This window comes from Colobus angolensis, unplaced genomic scaffold, assembly GCF_000951035.1.
Source record: "Colobus angolensis palliatus isolate OR3802 unplaced genomic scaffold, Cang.pa_1.0 Scaffold78, whole genome shotgun sequence".
Classification (NCBI taxonomy): domain Eukaryota; kingdom Metazoa; phylum Chordata; class Mammalia; order Primates; family Cercopithecidae; genus Colobus; species Colobus angolensis.
In genome coordinates, this window is record NW_012121598.1 from 5357220 (window position 1) to 5375748 (window position 18529).

General features: G+C 43.1%; 1 protein-coding gene across 2 annotated transcripts in view; it reads left to right on the forward strand.

Annotated features, from left to right (window-relative positions):
- The window catches only part of SLC27A2 (solute carrier family 27 (fatty acid transporter), member 2), a 52958-nt gene that overhangs the window by 33470 nt on the left and 959 nt on the right, over nt 1-18529 (forward strand). For both annotated transcript variants that reach the window (XM_011928602.1, XM_011928603.1), the window contains 5 exons: nt 6131-6325; nt 9180-9270; nt 10158-10356; nt 12118-12215; nt 16960-17090. In XM_011928602.1, the coding sequence (XP_011783992.1) occupies nt 6131-6325; nt 9180-9270; nt 10158-10356; nt 12118-12215; nt 16960-17090 (714 nt within the window). The remainder of the gene's footprint in view (nt 1-6130; nt 6326-9179; nt 9271-10157; nt 10357-12117; nt 12216-16959; nt 17091-18529) is intronic.

Here is an 18529-nt window from a genome sequence, read left to right on the forward strand (position 1 = left end):
CACCTGTACCCCAAATAACTTATGGAAAAATAAAAATAAATAAATAGAATCTGTGTAAGAAGTAGCTGGACCTGCTATTCCCCTCTCCCACTGTGTGGGAGACAGGAGGATTTTTCTCTGGAGAGCTAATGAAGCTTTGACTGAAGGACCCCAAGAACAGAGGAGAGCAGGGATGAGGCACTGAAAACAGAGATTAAGAAAATATCTGCATACTAACCAGGGAGACCCTCCCCAGCTCCTTTCCCCTGCACAGATATTGGAACTCCAGTAGCCAGTTTATGCTTGCAGGCAGGATATTGAAGGAGTATAATTCTTAGGAAGAACTAAACTTTCCCAGAAAAGACATTGGATATGGGCTCATTGCCTCATCAACCAGCAGTGCAGCCCACCTAGCAGTAGCCCCCTCGCCCCGCCCCCACAGAACTGCCCAATCATCTTTCTGTTGCCTTACTCTTAAATCTGAACAAACATGAAGAATCACCAAGCACCTGAGGAAAGCTTCCTACAGGAAGGATCATCAAAAGAAAAGAAACATCAATTTAAAAAACAGAAGAGGCCAGGCACGGTGGCACACACCTGTAATACCAGCACTTTGGGAGGCTAAGGCGGGCAGATCACGAGGTCAGAAGTTAAAGACCAGCCTGGCCAACATGGTGAAACGCCATCTCTACTAAAAATACAAAAATTAGCTGGGCACAGTCGTGGGCGCCTGTAATCCCAGCTACTGGGGAGGCTGAGACAGAAGAATCATTTGAACCCGGGAGGCGGAGGTTGCATTGAGTCAAGATCGTGCCATTGCACTCCAGCCTGAGTGACAGGGCGAGACTCTGTTTCAAAAAAAAAAAGGCCGGGCGCGGTGGCTCAAGCCTGTAATCCCAGCACTTTGGGAGGCCGAGACGGGCAGATCACAAGGTCAGGAGATCGAGACCATCCTGGCTAACACGGTGAAACCCCGTCTCTACTAAAAAATACAAAAAACTAGCCGGGCGAGGTGGCGGATGCCTGTAGTCCCAGCAACTCGGGAGGCTGAGGCAGGAGAATGGCGTGAACCTGGGAGGCGGAGCTTGCAGTGAGCTGAGGTCCGGCCACTGCACTCCAGCCCGGGCAACAGAGTGAGACTCTGTCTAAAAAAAAAAAAAAAAAGTTTTTAATGTGTCATTAATATCCTCAGAGAGACTGGAGAAGATATTGTATCCATAAAACAAGAATAGTGTACTGTTTTACAAGAAAAAAAAGAATCAGACTTGAAAATTAAAATGATGTTTAAAAATCTTTAATTCGTAGAAAGGTTGGAAGAAGATAAAGTTGAGAAATCTTACAGAAAGTTAAAAAGATAAATTGATGGGCATAAAGGGAGAGTAGATAGAAAAATTAGAGACTAATCAAAGAGGTCCTATATATATTTAATTGGAAATCAGGAAAAGAGAATAGAAAAAGTAGAGAGGAGGAAATGATCAAAGAAATAACACAGGAAAACATCCGAGGGCTGGACAGACTGAAAGGACCAATAGAGTACCCAGTAAAATTAGTGGAGGAAAAAGAAAGTGTGCCATGATGAAATTTAATACTACCAAAAAAAGATAGTGAAAGTTTGACTTGTCAGTAGCAACACTGCAAACTGAAAAACAAAGGAGTGGTGTATTCAAAATTCTAGATACAAATTATTGCCCATCTAGGATTCTGTATCCAGCCAAATCATCACTCAGGTATACAATATTCAGATATTCCAAGTCTCCACACAAAAAATAAATTAAATAAGTAAAATAAACTTACTATGTACATACTCCCCTTTGGGAAGTTACTAAAGAAAATATTCCATCCAAACAGGAGAATGAAAAAAAACAGAGGAAAACACAGGATCCAGGAAAGAGAGACAAAGGGACCCCCCAGGCTTCGAAAATAACCAGTCCAGATTGGAGCAAAGGAGACAAAGAAGCATAATAGAAAATAGGAAATTCAATCAGCAGACAGATTTCACCATGAGGAAAATTTTAGAGGCTATTGGAGGATAAGGGGAAACTTACCAACAGAAACTAAGGAAATGAAGCAAATGGGCAGAAAGGCAATTAATTCCAGGAAAAATGAAAATTTGTTCATAGCATATTACTTGGCTCCTCAGTGTTGTATTATGGGCAGAATAATGTGAGCACTGAATATTGATTTAACCAAAAATTATGATACTGGAAAAATGGAAGAGAGAATAGGAAAGAACTGAATCCTCATCTACCACAATAGGAAATCTGCAATTGATGAAACAAGAGAAAGAAGTATACGCATTTAATTTAGAAATATGCAGATAGCAAGAAGCAGCTATAAGAGTTAAGTGTCCGCCTCTAGGTGGTAAACTGGGGGTAAAGGGGGGGAACAGGTAGATGGCGTGAATACAGCATTGTTCATTTAAGGGTCTTTCAGGACTATTTGATTCTTACACTATGTGTGTGGCACACGCTCTTTGTTGCTTTTTTTCCTTTTTTCTTTTTTTGGGGGGGAGTGGGATTTATTGGTGGGCATGAGTAAGGAGGGGCAGCACAGTGGACACCCCCTCAAGTGCAGGGCTTTAAAAGGCATAAGGAAAAGATCTCTGAAGTCACATTGATTCAGATTTGAATCTCGGAGCAACCGTTTTACTACCTTTGTGATCCTGGGAAAATTATTTTAAGATTTCTGAGTCTCCATTTCCTCAATCGTAATATGAGGCAAATACTTTTATTAGCTATCACCTTTCATAGGGTTCTTTAGAAACAGGTCAACTGCCTGACCCACGGAAAAACCCTCAATAGAAGCTTTCTGCCTGTTCTAATTACCTGGCACCCTTCATTCCTCTCTGGACATCTTGACCTCTTGCTCTTCATCAGTTATTCAGTCCCAGTGTGGATTTAGTCCCCCAGGTGTGTTTGCATGTTTCACCTTAGCTCTAACGTGAAGAAGAAGTTTTTTGTTTGTTTGATGTATGTGTGAAACAATGTTGTCCAACAATAAACAGGAATTTTATTTTGCTGAGTTGTTCTAACAAAAAAAAAAAAAAATAAGCTGGTGACCCTTGATCTAGAAATCAGTTCCTCTGAGGAGTGGCTTTGGTTATGGAGGAACACTGTTCCCCCTATGGGAAAGGAAAACTTGAGTCATACTCTTTCAGCCACTGGTGAGCAGAAGCTTAGGTGAGAACCAGACATCTTAGAAGGCTCCAGGGTCTCCCATTTGTGCCCACAAACATTTCCAGCCTTAATCCCTTTTGCTGATGTAATAAGATTCTTCAGCTGGATGATGAAAACAGAGCCCATGGTGTTGTGATTATGAGCTCAGCTACCTGCCACTGGCAGGTGACAGCTGCACCTGTGAGGCTGGCTGGTCAGCTTCCCACACACCCAGGGTGTCTGCGGCCTCCTGCACCCTAAGCCCTGCCCTGACCCGGCCACTAGTTATTGAACAGGGAGTGAGGTTTCCTGGTAGAGATTATTTATTTTACTGCCAGGATTATGCTATATGCAAATCACAGGTCCAGGCACTGGGGATGACATAGAGATACATGTACATTTGGCCTCGAAGGAGTTTGCCATTTAATGAGGGAGATAGGTGATCACCATCCAATAGACAAGGAAATAAGTGAAGTGGGTAAGAGAAGGGCTGCTGGTGGGCTGCATGTGGGATAAGTCAGACCTTGGGTCTACATGCGGGAATGCTGCTTTGGAACTTCTCATGCAAGCCTGGAGCAGGTGAGCACCCAGCTCAGGTGATTTTCTTTAAGCAAAAGCAAGTCTTCAAACATGTGTGATGTTTTATCCTTGGGACAGCAGTAGGAGTGGGTGGTCTCTGAATACTGACAGTCCTTATGGAGGAGGATAGTGCCTTGTGGGCAGTGTGACCCTACAATTCATTAGCCAGACAGGGACACTTGAGAGTGAAGGTAGTGAAAGATAACCAGCATTCCAGGACACGTGTAGCCAGGGCTTGCCCTGGCAAACCAGACATACGATCTCCCGACTTACGGGAGCTTGGTAATTATAAAGCGGAGTAGAGTCAGTGACCTAGGGACCAGAAGAGAACAGATTCTGGCTGGGCACAGTGACTCATGCCTATAATTCCAACACTTGGGGGGGCCGAAGCAGGAGGATAGCTTGAGGCCAGAAGTTCAAGATGAGCCTGGGCAACATAGTGAGAACTTCATCTCTACAAAATTAATAAATAAATTAGCCGGGCATGGTAGCATGCACCTGTAGTCCCAACCACTCATGAGGCTGAGGCAGGAGGATTGCAGGAGCCTTGGAGTTAAGGCTGCAGTAAGCCATAATTGCACCAGCCAAGGCAACAAAGCAAGACCCTGTCTCAAAAAAATAAAAGAGAAAGAGAGAGAGAAAATAGATTCCTACTCAGTCTGAATGTCTAGGTCTCATGCAGGTTCAAAAGGCTTCTCAGGCAATTCTCCCAGACACCCTGGGTAAGAGCCACTGGCAGTGGAGGGTCCTGGTCTCTCTTGACACATTTCCTCCTCAGAATGACTACTCAAGGGGTCCATTTTCACCAGTGACCAGCATCAGTCCGCCTCTCTGGTTAGGACTCCTCAAAGAGCCGCATATGTTCTGTCCAAACTACTTAAAGATTAAATGTATATTTTCTGCTTCCCTGGCCACTTAGCTCCTCCTGCATGGAAACCAATTCAGAGTTTGTCTTGGTGTGGTTTTTAATTGCCATGCCAAAGTCCCGCCCCCTTATAGTTCTTTTCAGAGAGGAATTCTTATGCCAAAATCACTTCACAGTGGCTTCACACTGTAGTAAATAATGTAGAAAATGCTCTAAGCAATTGCTGTTTTATCAAAGAAATTAACAGTTGATGTGAGAGGACAGCCCTAATGACCTAGCACTTTTACCCCCATTTCATTCTGTATCCTGATAGAATAAAGGTCATAGAGTAACAGAATTTACAGGGTAAAATTATTCCTATTTATTTTATTTGTCTCTTCCACCAGCCTGTGATTTCCTGGAAGACATAGATTACACTGTTAACATAAGATATCATTAAAACCATCACCGGGCTGGTCTGAAGGTAGTGAGTTATCTCACTTGATTGTTCACAGTTATAGATCAAACTTCTTGTTCTACTGTTTCCCCCTTCTCACTACTGTACTTGACTGTCTTTGTTAACAATTAAAAGTAACAAAATAAATAAAACCATCATTGGCATGGACATATTTGTGGGGTCTCCTAAATGAGTATGGCTGAATGGAAGGCAGCCTGGTCATAGCCCCACCTCTCTTGCTGACACCAGAGAGACTCCTTTCAGTCCTTACACCCAAAACAGACTTTCCTTTGTGAGCTTTATTTATAGCAAATCATATTCTTCGCAGGCCACCTGAGGCAACTGGGAGGTGGCCGCCTCCTCCTCTTCCCCTCCCCATCCCACTGGGACAGTTTTGTTGTCTCGGTTCAGCTCTGCCTGGTCTTCGGAACGCTGGGGTCTACCTGTTAAACATGGCAGGGCGTGGTCAAGACTCTTCCCTCCAGTTCCCACAGGCTCCAACTGTTGCTCTTTAATGGCTTTGTGGAAAATGGTGCTCTCTCTCTCCTTCTCTTTCTGTCTCTCATTGGACTGTGTTTCCTGTTTTCTTCTTCATTGTCATAAAAATCCTAGACACTGCTCAGGGTCCCACTGGTAGGAGATTGTCCCCATCTCTGACAGATCTTTCCCATGTGGCTCCTCCTTTCTGGAAATTCACTAATGTCCACCAGCCCCATCAAGAAAACTATGAACATCTACATTATTGTAACTATGAACACCTTATACACATTCTTCTAACTTTAGATTGGATATAGATTAAATGTTGGCATCACCTGGTTTTGTCAGATTGTCTCATCTGGCTCCTTAGAAACCAAAATGGGAGAATTCACATGTTTTGGTTATTAAATCATAGTTCCAGCTGTCAGACCATACTGCTTGTGCTAAAGGAATAGGGAATACTGTGTGTGAATGGCAGGAAAAAGGCAGACACTAAGGGGCATTTATAACCAACATAAATATGTAATAAAGGCATGTCAGTATAAATTAAATACATACAAAATAAAGGCGATTATTAATATGTAAGCATAGGCTCCAGAGATGTTTCAGTTTGGTCTTTTTCTTCTCCCCCTACCACAGAAGCCAAATGACCGTGATCATAAAGTGAGACTGGCACTGGGAAATGGCTTACGAGGAGATGTGTGGAGACAATTTGTCAAGAGATTTGGAGACATATGCATCTATGAGTTCTATGCTGCCACTGAAGGCAATATTGGATTTATGAATTATACGAGAAAAGTCGGTGCTGTTGGAAGAGTAAATTACCTACAGAAAGTAAGTACATTGAAAAATGAGAGCATACGTAGCCAGTTTTCAGAATACAGAGACTTCTTAAAAGCCAAGTCGTGATGATGTTATCAGAAGTCAGGCAGCATCAGAGCCATGGCCCATTCCTATTACCAAGAGAGATTTTGCTCATTCTCTGTGATGATGACTTCAAAACATCAGATCCTCCAATTAAAAACATCTCAACTTCTGTTAAGAACAATCCATTGTGCCCTTGCCATCTGCAACTTAGGCGAATTCTTCCTGATGCCATTTATACTTGTATGTGATAAAACACCTGAAGGTTACAAGTTCCATAAGCTTAATGTACACTGTGAAACCTAGTATTTCCCTTTGTGTCGTGCAGCACCATCACCTGGGGAGTTTTTTTATATGCACAGATGCAAGGCCCCACCTGCTAGGCTTTGGATTCAGTTGTTCTGAGGTGGAGCCCAGGCATCTCAGTGCTAGGATCTGGTGAACATTTATGTTCACCTAATAATTCCACCAGAAAGATATTTATTTTTTATTTTTTATTTTCTATTTTTTTGTTTTTTTGAGATGGGGTCTTGCTCTGTCGCCCAGGCTGGAGTGCGGTGGCGCCATCTCCGCTCACTGCAGGCTCCACCTCCCGGGTTCACGCCATTCTCCTGCCTCAGCCTCCCGAGTAGCTGGGACTACAGGCGCCCGCCACCTAGCCCAGCTAGTTTTTTGTATTTTTTAGTAGAGACAGGGTTTCACCATGTTAGCCAGGGTGGTCTCGATCTCGTGACCTCGTGATCCTCCCGCCTCGGCCTCCCAAAGTGCTGGGATTACAGGCATGAGCCACCGCGCCCGGCCAGATATTTCTTATTTTTAAACCAGCTCACATAGCCATCTCTTTTCCCTGTCAGTCATTTTATTGCTTGTGGGTCTCTGTTGTCTTTTTTGTACTCAAGCAGTCAGTCTTCCAGATAACCAACTATTCTGCAAATACCCAGAAATATTCAGTAAATGCTGAGCCTCCGCTGGCTTGAGAAGTCACTGTGGTCATTGTGCCTCTGGACCACTCATCCCGTCTGGCCATGAAACAGCCGCACCGGGACTCCCACTCAACCTGTGTCCCCAGGGACAGACCAGCAGAGTTCAGAGGACAGTAGTTCATGTGTGTAAGAGCCCTGGCTCTGGAGAGCAAATCTCCGTGCCACCATAATCTAGCTGAGTGACCTTGGGCAGGTCCCGTATGTTCCTCAGGCCTCAATTTCATCATCTGTAAAACAGAGATAACAAGAGAAAATATTGAACCCAGTGCTGAGCCCACACTCAATAAGGGAAAAGGATTGTTGAAAGGATTAAATAACTTCTGAAAAGGCCCTTAGAGGCTACAGCCCAATGCCTGTCATTTAATAGCCTTGAATAATTGTTAACCGTAATGATGATAATCACTCCATTTCTTATATTCTGGCCTAATCTCAAGGTGTTCCCAAGTTCAAGGACCCTCTCTAACAATGACAGCAGCTCCACCTACGCTACACAGGTCCCTCCACAGTCCTCTAGACCTGCGCTGTCCAAACAGTAGCCACTAGCTACATGTGACTACTTAAATTTAAGTTATATTAATAAAAGTTTAAATCTAGTTCTTCAATCACACTAGCCACATTTCCAGTGCTGAATAGCCATGTGTGGTTAGTGACTACCGTATTGAGCAATGCAGACAGAATATTTCCATCACCACAGCAGATTCCTGGGCAGCGCTGCTGCAGACTGAGAATCGATCTCCTACACCTCACTGGAACTGCTGCTGAGCAGGTCAGCTAATGCTGTGCATTACCCATTCTTTACTTTCTCATCCATTGAGTGCCATGTTTTATTGACAGTTTTTCTACTTTAAGCAACACATTAAAAAAAAAAAAAACTTTAAAAACCGGATGATCCCATGCAATTGATGTGGAAAAGAACATTTATTATCACCTATAAATTTTTTACATTCCTGCAAATAAGATCTACATTTGTTGACCATAAACGCTGCTTGTTTTTTTAATGAAGTTGTCTGCTAATACTAAAGCATATGATTGGTTGCTTCATCACATAGACTTGAATATAAATTTGAAATAGACACAGTAATCATGGCTAATGATTGTATCCAAATACTGTCATATTTGCATTTTCTTCCAGTAAGGAAAATAATATATTTATTATTGCTCTTACTGAATTGCTGAAAATTAAATTCTTATGCATTGAATTATGTTTTAAATATGATAGAGTTTTAATAATTGTATAGTCATGGGCATGAAATATGCCTTTGATTCTAAAATATGTTAGATAACATTTCCATAGAAAAGTGAAAAATCTAACAGTGTCATATTAATATAAGGTTACATAAGATTTTAAAAACCCATTTGTGATACATCCACCAAAAGACACAGGAATGTCATAACAGCTTTATTTATAATAGGCCAAAACTAGAAATAATCCAAGTACCCATTAACAGGAAAATAGATAAATAAATCATAGTATATTTATACAAGGGAAAATTGCATGGCCATAAAAAACACTAACATGGATGGATGAATATTATAGGCATATTGAGTAAAAGAAGCAGACACAGAAGTATACATTCATTTCACTTGTTTGAGGTTTAAGATGAATTGACCGCAATATAAGTCACAATAGTAGTTGACTTCACAGAAGGGCAGGAGGAAACTTTCTAGGTGAAATGAAAATGTTTTCTCTGTCTCTCTCTGGGTGGCAGTTTTAAGGGTATATGCAAATGCAAATTTTCATCAACCTGTACGCCTAAGATATACTTTACGTTATACCACAATTAAAAAGGGAAAAATTGTAAAAGATTTATTCTCAAAATTATACATTTTGATTTTGCTAGAAAATCATAAGTTATGACCTGATTAAATATGATGTGGAGAAAGATGAACCTGTCCGTGATGAAAATGGATATTGCATCAGAGTTCCCAAAGGTACAGTAGACTTTTGTTCAATCAACCTGTGCCCCTTCTTATCTTGACCAAGTGATTTTAAGGACTAACATATTATTGCCACATGGTAAAATTTATCAGAGTGGGGAAAAGGGGGATTTATTTAAGTACCCTCCAATATACAGGAATTCCAAAGGTGCTAATTTACCACTACATATAACATAATTCTAGTTTTAAACCTAGCTTAACAACTTCTTGCTTATGAGGTAATGTTTTGTGGGAAGGGATATGTAATTGTGGTTGCAAAACCATAGTTTTAGGTGGCCTTTACCTTTAAGCTTTAACTACTGGGCGTTTGTGTAAGTGTGCATAAATCATTTTTCAGTAAAAGATTAGCAGTAAAAGAATTACAGGCCAGGTGTGGTGGCTCACGCCTGTAATCCCAACACTTTGGGAGGTTGAGGAGGACTGATCATTTGAGATGAAGAGTTCGAGACCAGCCTGGCCAACATGGCAAACTCCTGTCTCTACTGAAAATACAAAAATTAACTGGGCATGATGGCACACACCTGTAACCCTAGCTACTTGGGAGGCTGAGGCAGGAGAATCCCTTGACCCTGGGAGGCAGAGGTTGAGACTGCACCACTGTACTGCAGCCTGGGCAACAGGGCAAGATTCCATCTCAAAAAAAAAATCAAAATAAAATAATTAGGCCATATACAATAATGTACAGTATGCGTGTGTGTGGTATATATATGTGTGTCTGTGATACATATGTACATATAATTCACAGGTATACATGCATGGAAAATGATACTTCCTACAGCCAGTTTGTTGCCAGCAGGTTGTATGGCATTAGTTTTAAGAGAAGGCTGATATATAAATGTGACCTCTAGCACATAAAATAAGTTTACTTTCTTCTGTTTTAGGTGAAGTTGGACTTCTGGTTTGCAAAATCACACAACTTACACCATTTAGTGGCTATGCTGGAGCAAAGGCTCAGACAGAGAAGAAAAAACTGAGAGATGTCTTTAAGAAAGGAGACCTCTATTTCAACAGTGGAGATCTCTTAATGGTTGACCGTGAAAATTTCATCTATTTCCATGACAGAATTGGAGATACATTCCGGTTGGTTTTTCTGAATCATTGAGCCAAAAACAAACACACGTACAGTTTGGCATACTCCTAGTGGAATCGCATTCCGCTTTGGTTATGGTGCATTTGCTTCCCTGTCTTTGGCACATCAGGTCAAACTCCTGTGTTCCCAGAGAATGAGGAATGAAGTGCATGAAGTGTCACTCTGCAGTGCACAGTTAACTTGGCTGAGCAACACCAGATGAGAATAAGGCAGGAAACCTGTATCTGATTTCTGGAGACAAAAGTACATTTAACTCCTCTTGTTTCTCCTGCATTATTACTGGTCACTCTCAGGACAGCCAAGGATTTTCACCTTTCCAATCATGGAGGTGTTTAGATAAAATCAGATGTAAATTAGTGTGGAGCTGATCTAGTTGAAGAGGAGGTGAGGGGTTCAGAGCCCCATCCCCCAATGCCTTTCATCCTCAACCAGATGGTTTTCTGCAGAACCCCCAGGTCAGTGCAAGGAAGTTTGGAAGTCCTAGTAGACCATGGAATTAACTTCCAACCATAGCACAGTCCTCCAGCCTCATGACACAGCTTCCTTCCTGTGTAAACTCCCTGAGGGCAGGCCCTGTGTCTGCCTGTTCATCCCCAGCACCTACCATGGTGCCTGAAACATAATCACTTTTTGCATGAATGAATGAGGAACGGATGGAAGTTGTCTAACTGCAGTAGAAAGACAGCAGGTGAAATGAGGAGAACCAGGCTCACCTCTCCCCACTGAGCAGCAGTGGTATCAAGACAGGTAACCATTGTGAACCTCAGTCCTTTTGCCCTTGAGATGAGGGTCACAATGATGCACAGGGTCCTTCCATCTCTACTATTCCATGTCTTAAGATCCATATCACTTTATGCCATCTTCATGCTATTAAGAAGATACTTCTGGGAGGGCTAAAGAATTTTTAATGGGCCGGGAGTGGTGGCTCACGCCTGTAATCCCAGCAGTTTGGCAGGCTGAGGCAGGTGTATCACCTGAGGTCAGGAGTTCCAGACCAGCCTGGCTAACATGGTGAAATCCCGTCTCTACTAAAAGTACAAAAATTGCCGGACATGGTGGCACGCACCTGTAGCCCCAGCTACTCAGGAGGCTGAGGCAAGAGAATCACTTGAACCTGGGAGACGGAGGTTGCAGTGAGCTGAGATTGCACCACTGCACTCCAGCCTAAGTGGCAGAGCGAGACTCTACCCACCTCTGCAAAAAAAAAAAATTAATGAAAACAAAATTTAACTCTTTATTAAGTGAAAAAATAGCACCTGGTTGGGCTTTAACATTAGAATCTCCCTGTAACTGAAGTATGATATTTTTTCCTTTCTTGTTGCCATGAGACCCTGAAATAAAATATGAAGTTCTATTAAAGAGAACGTCACCAACTGAATTAAATAGCAACTTGAGTTAGTAACTGAGAAGTTGAGAGACCTAAACACAGCAGAAAATCATTGAGATTTCTTTCTAATTTTCAGTGCCTTTCTTAGCCAGGGCTGTATTTTAACATTAGAACATTATTCCATGTATTGTGTTTCATGTGGTAACATTGAAATTCCACATTTTGTTATCTAGGTCTATACTTTTCCCTTTTATGCCTCAAGCAAGATACCCCAGCCAGGACTAAGCTGGGGAGTTTGAGGGGCCAAGGTGAGGAACACGAGATCAACACCATGCAGAAATCTAAAGCAAACAGCTGCTCTTCATCACTGTGACCTGGGCCAGAAACCACCATTGACCTCTGCTAAATTTGTCCTTTCTTCCAGGTGGAAAGGGGAAAATGTGGCCACCACTGAAGTTGCTGATATAGTAGGACTGGTTGATTTTGTCCAAGAAGTGAATGTTTATGGAGTGCGTGTGCCAGGTATATACAAGATAAGATCTGTACCTAAACCCATAGAGGATCTGAACATAATTTTAGCCCAGGTTTGTCATTGCTTTCTTCTGCCATCCAGAGTTAAACAGCTCTTTCAGCTGCCAGGGAGTAAGGAGCTTATGTCTGGCTTATGTTCCATTATAAAAGCCAGCTCAGTACATCTGAACATGGCCTTTTCTTCAGTTCAGCTCCCACCCATTCTTGGGCTCTCAGGCAAACAAAGCCTCAAATATGGGAGCGCCACGCCACATTTGGCATGCCTCCAGAAAAGTCGTGTCATGCTTAAGAGCTGGGAAATGGTGTTCTGGCCTCCGAACTAGGAGGCACAAAGAAGAGCCACCGCAGTTGCTAGAAGAAAAAGCTGGGGAAAAGTGGATTTTGTACAACCTCTTCTTTTTAAGATTTCTAAGCCCAGTTCACCCCACTAAGTTTCAGAATCATCACACAAGAATGTTGCCACCACAGCTTCATCTACAGATCTGCTTCTGCCAGCAGAGTCAGGAGGGCCAATGTCTGACCTTGAATCCTGGCTTCAACACCTTCCGGGTGTTTGACTGCCGGCTAATCACTAAAATTAAGGATAATGCCAGCCCTGCAGTTAAGGTTATCAAGAGAACAAATTCATTTTAATTATATCAATGCTAAGCATATATTTATCAAATATATACATAAGGGTTGTTGTGACAATAAATCACATTGATTATACACGTCAGAGAGGATTCCGGCCTCCAAATTACTGTGCAAATATAAGGCACTGGGGTATTACTATTTCCCCACAACTCATATTTGGGATTCCCACCCATATTCAAAGTAGAAATCCAGAAGTCCATCTTTCTCAAGCTGTGACAGTTCTACATGGCCTTGTGCTTGTTCTTTTTTAAAAAATATTCAAGGCCGGGTACAGTGGCTCACTCCCGTAACCCCAGCACTTTGGGAGGCCAAGGTGGTCAGGAGATCCAGAGTATCCTGGCCAACATGGTGAAACCGCATCTCTACTAAAAATACAAAAATTAGCTGGGTGTGGTAGTGGGCGCCTGTAGTCCCAGCTACTCAGGAGGCTAAGGCAGGAGAATCGCTTGAACCAGGGAGCCAGAGGTTGCAGTGAGCCGAGATCGTGCCATCGCACTCCAGCCTGGCAACAGAGCAAGACTCTGTCTCAAATATTTAAGGCCAGATGCGGTGTCTCACACCTATAATCCCAGCACTTTGGGAGGCCGAGGCAGAAGGATCACTTGAGGTCAGGAGTTTGAGACCAGCCTGGCCAACATGGCAAAACTTAGTCTCTACTAAAAATATAAACATTAGCCAGGGGTGGTGGCTCACATCTGTAATCCCAGCTACTCAGGAGGCTGAGACAGGAGAATCACTTGAACCTGGGAGATGGAGGTTGCAGTGAGCCAGGATCTCACCACTGCACTGCAGTCTGGGTGACAGAGTGAGGCTCCATCTCAAAAAAACAAAAAGAATATTCAAGAATATCTCTTACTTGTTCCTCCCCAACTCTGAGACAATGACACAAGGGGAACTATGGCCACATCTTGGTGTGAGAGGGGCAGAATGAAAAGGGGTGTGAATACTCCCATTGGAGAACTCCCCAGGCCTTATGCTGAGCTAACACAAGGGTCTAAGTTGTGGTTGTCAGCCATTGTGCCACCCTGGGCTCTTGCAGACCCTTCCTCAAATGTTACGTATGCGTCTAAATGCTTGATTTTAAAAAGAATAACCACACAAAAGAGTACGTATGAGGCAAGAGAATCTAGAAGATGAAACGGAAGGATCTAGCCTAGTGTTCATCAAAGTGAGTCCCCGAATCAGCAGTGTCAGCATCGCCCAGGAGTCTGTTACAAGTGCAATTTCTCAGGCCCACCCTGAACTACCAAGTCAGAATCTCTGGGGCGGGGCTGGGAAGCTGTGCTGGCACAAACGCCCCAGACATTCTTAAAAACACTGAAAGTCTGATTTAGGGGGTGATGAAAATGCACTAGAACTAGATCCTGGTGATGATAGTACAACATTGTAAGTGTGTAAAATGCCACTGAATTGTACACTTTTTTTTTTTTTTGGAGACAGATTTTCGTTCTTGTTACGCAGGCTGGAGTGCAATGGCGCAATCTCGGCTCATTACAACCTCAGCCTCCCAGGTTCAAGCAGCGATTCTCCTGCCTCAGCCTCCTGAGTAGCTGGGATTACAGCCATGCACCACCATGCCCGGCTAATTTTGTATTTTTAGTAGAGATGAGAGTTCACCATGTTGGTCAGGCCGGTCTTGAACTCCTAACCTCAGGTGATCCATCCCCAACCTTGGCCTCCCAAAGTGCTGGGATTACAGGCGTGAGCCACCACACCCGGGAAATTGTACACTTTAAAACAAGTTAAAATGATAAATTTTATGTTATGTGTTTATCACAATTTTAAAAAACACACACTAAAGCACTAAAGCCCAGTGGTTCCAAAAATTTGGCCAATCATCAGAACCATCTGGGAAACTTTTTAAAGCCTGGATCTAGTGGACCAGAAGCTCTGGAGTATGGGACTCAGAATCTGCATGTCTTTTTTTAATTCCCAAGTGAATCTAATGATCAGTGAGTTCTGGGAGCCACTGAAACAGAACAAAGGGGAGGAGGTTGACAGTCTTACATTGTTGGCAGACAGTCAGATAGGATGAGGAGCAGGTGTGTTCTGTGCTGCTCCAGCGATCAGAACTAAAACCAATGGATTAAAATGACCAGGGAGCCAATTTTAGCCTGAGAACTCCCCTGTAACCAAAGGAACCATCAATAGAATGGGCTTGTCTCCCAGGATAGGAAATGCCCCCACCAACTAAGGCATGTAAAGAGAAGCTGGATGCCCACCTGGGATCCTGGGAGAACTCTTGCAGCAGTGAAAGATTAGAGATACATTCTAAAGTCCCTCCCAACTTTCAGATTCTGTGATTCTCAATGCCACAACTGCTGCTGTCTGGCACTCCATCCACAGAGGCCAGTCTCATTCCAGAGTAGAAATGCAGCTGGACTGTCTGAAGTAAGGCATCCTTCCACTATGGGTGATTCAGGACAAGGCAGTCACACATCTTGGCTTTGGACCAGGAGAGAATTTCTAGGTTTGGGCCTGGAGTGGAGTTCACTTTTTCTAGGTGTCACACCTGAACTGCCCAGCTACTCTGTAGAACTTTCTGCAACGATGGAAATGTTCTATATGCACTATCCAGCATGATAGCCAATAGCTACCATGTCACTATGGAACACTTGAAATGTGGCTAATGCAACTGAAGAACTGAATTTTTCATAATATTATAATTGATTTTAGTTTTAATAGCCACAAATAACCAGTGGATGTCATATTAGACCGTGCAGCTCTAGAGAACCCTTGGCCAGAATTGACCTTTACAGTTAGCCCAGAACTCCTATAGGCTGGAACCATCACCCCACAGCTGAACTAGTCCCAAACCACCCTCCGAGAGTCGGGGCAGAGGCCTGAGACCTAACAGGCCCATTTGCCCCTAGGTTAAGCATTGCTGCTACCAGGGCAAGAAGCAAAGAGATGGTCAATGCGGAGGATTTCTGTTGCATGAGCCTTAATTCTAAAAGGAACTTATTGGAGACACTTGAGATTTCTAAGACAGGCGCTAGGGACCCTAAACTAAGTGCCCCTGCCTCTCTCTCTCTCTCAGACAAGAAGCAAACCAAATGACGGGGCATCTTTTTTTCCTTTTGCTGTTTGCCTTCTTTAGAGCTATAGGTAAACACACAATCACCATGGGAGAGATTTCAAAAGCTGGGGCTCGGGTAACCAAGGGAGGCTCCTGTCTCCTCTCTGATTACAGCTGAGTAGTTGAGGGAAGTGGATTGGGACTCCCGCTGGGTCTGCTGGATCAGGTAGAAGATATATTAATACCTAATTACCACTGTCCTCACAAGAAGGCAGTCGTAATTGTTGGAAACTGCCCTGGGCTAAATACCCTGCTGTAGGATCTGTTCTCTCTGCGGAGGGCACCTCCTCTTGGAACTAATGGGCCTTTAACGGGAGTGCACAAAACAGCTCCCTGTGCCTGCCTTCACCTCCTGTCGCACATCCTCTCCGAAATGCAGACAAGAAAAGCCATTAGAACCTTGATCAGATAAGTAGGTCTCCAAGGTGGTATTTGTGCCCAGAGGTGCAACAAACCTGACATTGCAACCTGAAGAACAATCCAAGCTCAGTAAGTCGTGCCTGACGGTGGAGCAAGGACTTTCACTGGAGTCAAAAATAACTTCCTGTCGCCACCAGTCCAACCTACTCCCTACCCAGATGTGTTTGTAGAGGCTGCTAAAAAGAAGGATGATGGTTCTAAGCACAGGATCTGGAGCCAGGCTGCCTGAATTCAATTCCATACCCTGCCTAGTATTTGATGTCTGACCACAAATCTCTTAATGTCTTTAAGCCTCAGTTTCTTCATCTGTAAAATGGAGATAACATCTATATCTCTTCAAAAGGTTGTTGTGAGGGTTAAGTGAGATCATCAATACAACACACTTAGTATAGGGCCTGGAATATAATAGTCAACCAACTATTATTATTACTATTAATATTAGTACATTCACTTTAAAGTATCTTCGACAGGTATTTGTAATAAAAATTCCAACTATCCAAATGAAACCCATGCTATAAAGTTGTCTGAGTCCACAGTTCTTTGAACTAATAAAGCATCATAAATAGCCGTAACACATCTAATTTTTTCTCACTTTATTTCTAGATCATGAGGGTCGCATTGGCATGGCCTCCATCAAAATGAAAGAAAACCATGAATTTGATGGAAAGAAACTCTTTCAGCACGTTGCTGATTACCTGCCTAGTTACGCAAGGCCCCGGTTTCTAAGAATACAGGTGAGATCTCTTATTATCAAGTTCAATGATCTGCTCTCTTGGAGATTCCTACTTCTTAGGGAACAACTTGCCTTCTCCCAGGATGACTACGTTTGCCAAATTATCACCACACTTTCCAGGAAGCTCAGAAAGAAGTGTCATAGACCAATAAGGAAGTGGTCATATCAGGCTGGCTGGGTGCAGTGGCTCATGCCTGTAATCCCAGCACTTTGGGAGACCGAGGTGGGAGGATTGCTTGAGCTCAGGAGTTTGAGACCAGCCTAGGCAACATAGTGAGACTTCATGTCTACTAAAACTAAAAATTTTAAAACAGGCCGAGTGCGGTGGCTCACGCCTGTAATTCCAGCACTTTGGGAGACCGAGGTGGGCGGATCACCTGAGGTTGGAAGTTCAAGATCAGGCTGGCTAATGTGGTGAAACCCTGTCTCTACTAAATATACAAAATTACCTGGGTGTGGTGTAGCATGCCTGTAGTCCCACCTACTCAGGAGGCTGAGGCAGGAGAATCGTTTGAACCTGGGAGGCGGAGGTTGCAGTGAGCCAGGATCACACCACTGCTCTCCAGCCTGAGCAATGGAGTGGGACTCTGTCTCCAAAAAAAAAAAAAAAAAAAAAATTAGCCAGGCATGGTGACACGCACTTGTAGTCTCATCTACCTGGGAGGCTGAGGCAGGAGGATTACTTGAGCCTGGGAAATCAAGGCTGCAGTGAGGTATGAGTGCACCACTGCACCCCAGCCTGGGCAACAGAGCAAGGCCCTGTCTTAAAAAAAAAAAAAAAAAAATCAGAAAACAGCTAGTGGAAATCCAATTCTAATCCCTTTCTCCTTACAATGACAGACCAGTTCATTCAGCAAGAATCTTAGCACATAACTCACAAAGTCTGTTTGGTGAGTCCCGACAGACATCGCAAATAGAAATGCTCTGACCCTGTTTGTTGTTTCCAGTTTTAAAGAATACAGAAATCCACAGAAGTTCTGCACCTTTCCATGGTGTGAAATTTAACTGGACGTTAGCCAGCTGGAATTGCCTAAGACTTAACTATCACCGCTAGGGGTTTTTTTTTCTTCCTCTAACATTAACCCTTTGGTTGGTTTAACACTCTCACTTTTAGACTTTGAGCTCTGTGATTCTGTAGTTGAAGACTTGACAAAGGAAGTCTTAAGATTCCAGATATTGTGTGTATAGGATTATTCCTGTTCATAAAGCACCGACATTTGCTTTGCAACCAGATGGTAAAGAGGCATGAAAATGAAATATCCTCAGATATTTTGATTAACACATTAATTGGAGGAAAAATCAGTCTTCAATCTAGTAGACAAGATAAGCAGACTGAGAAAACAGAGTTTGTCTGTAAATGATCCCTCCTTCTACTCCCACGGGATATCCTAATGGTACCTGAAGCCTTACCAAGCAGTAAGCACCACTTCTCTGCTCAGA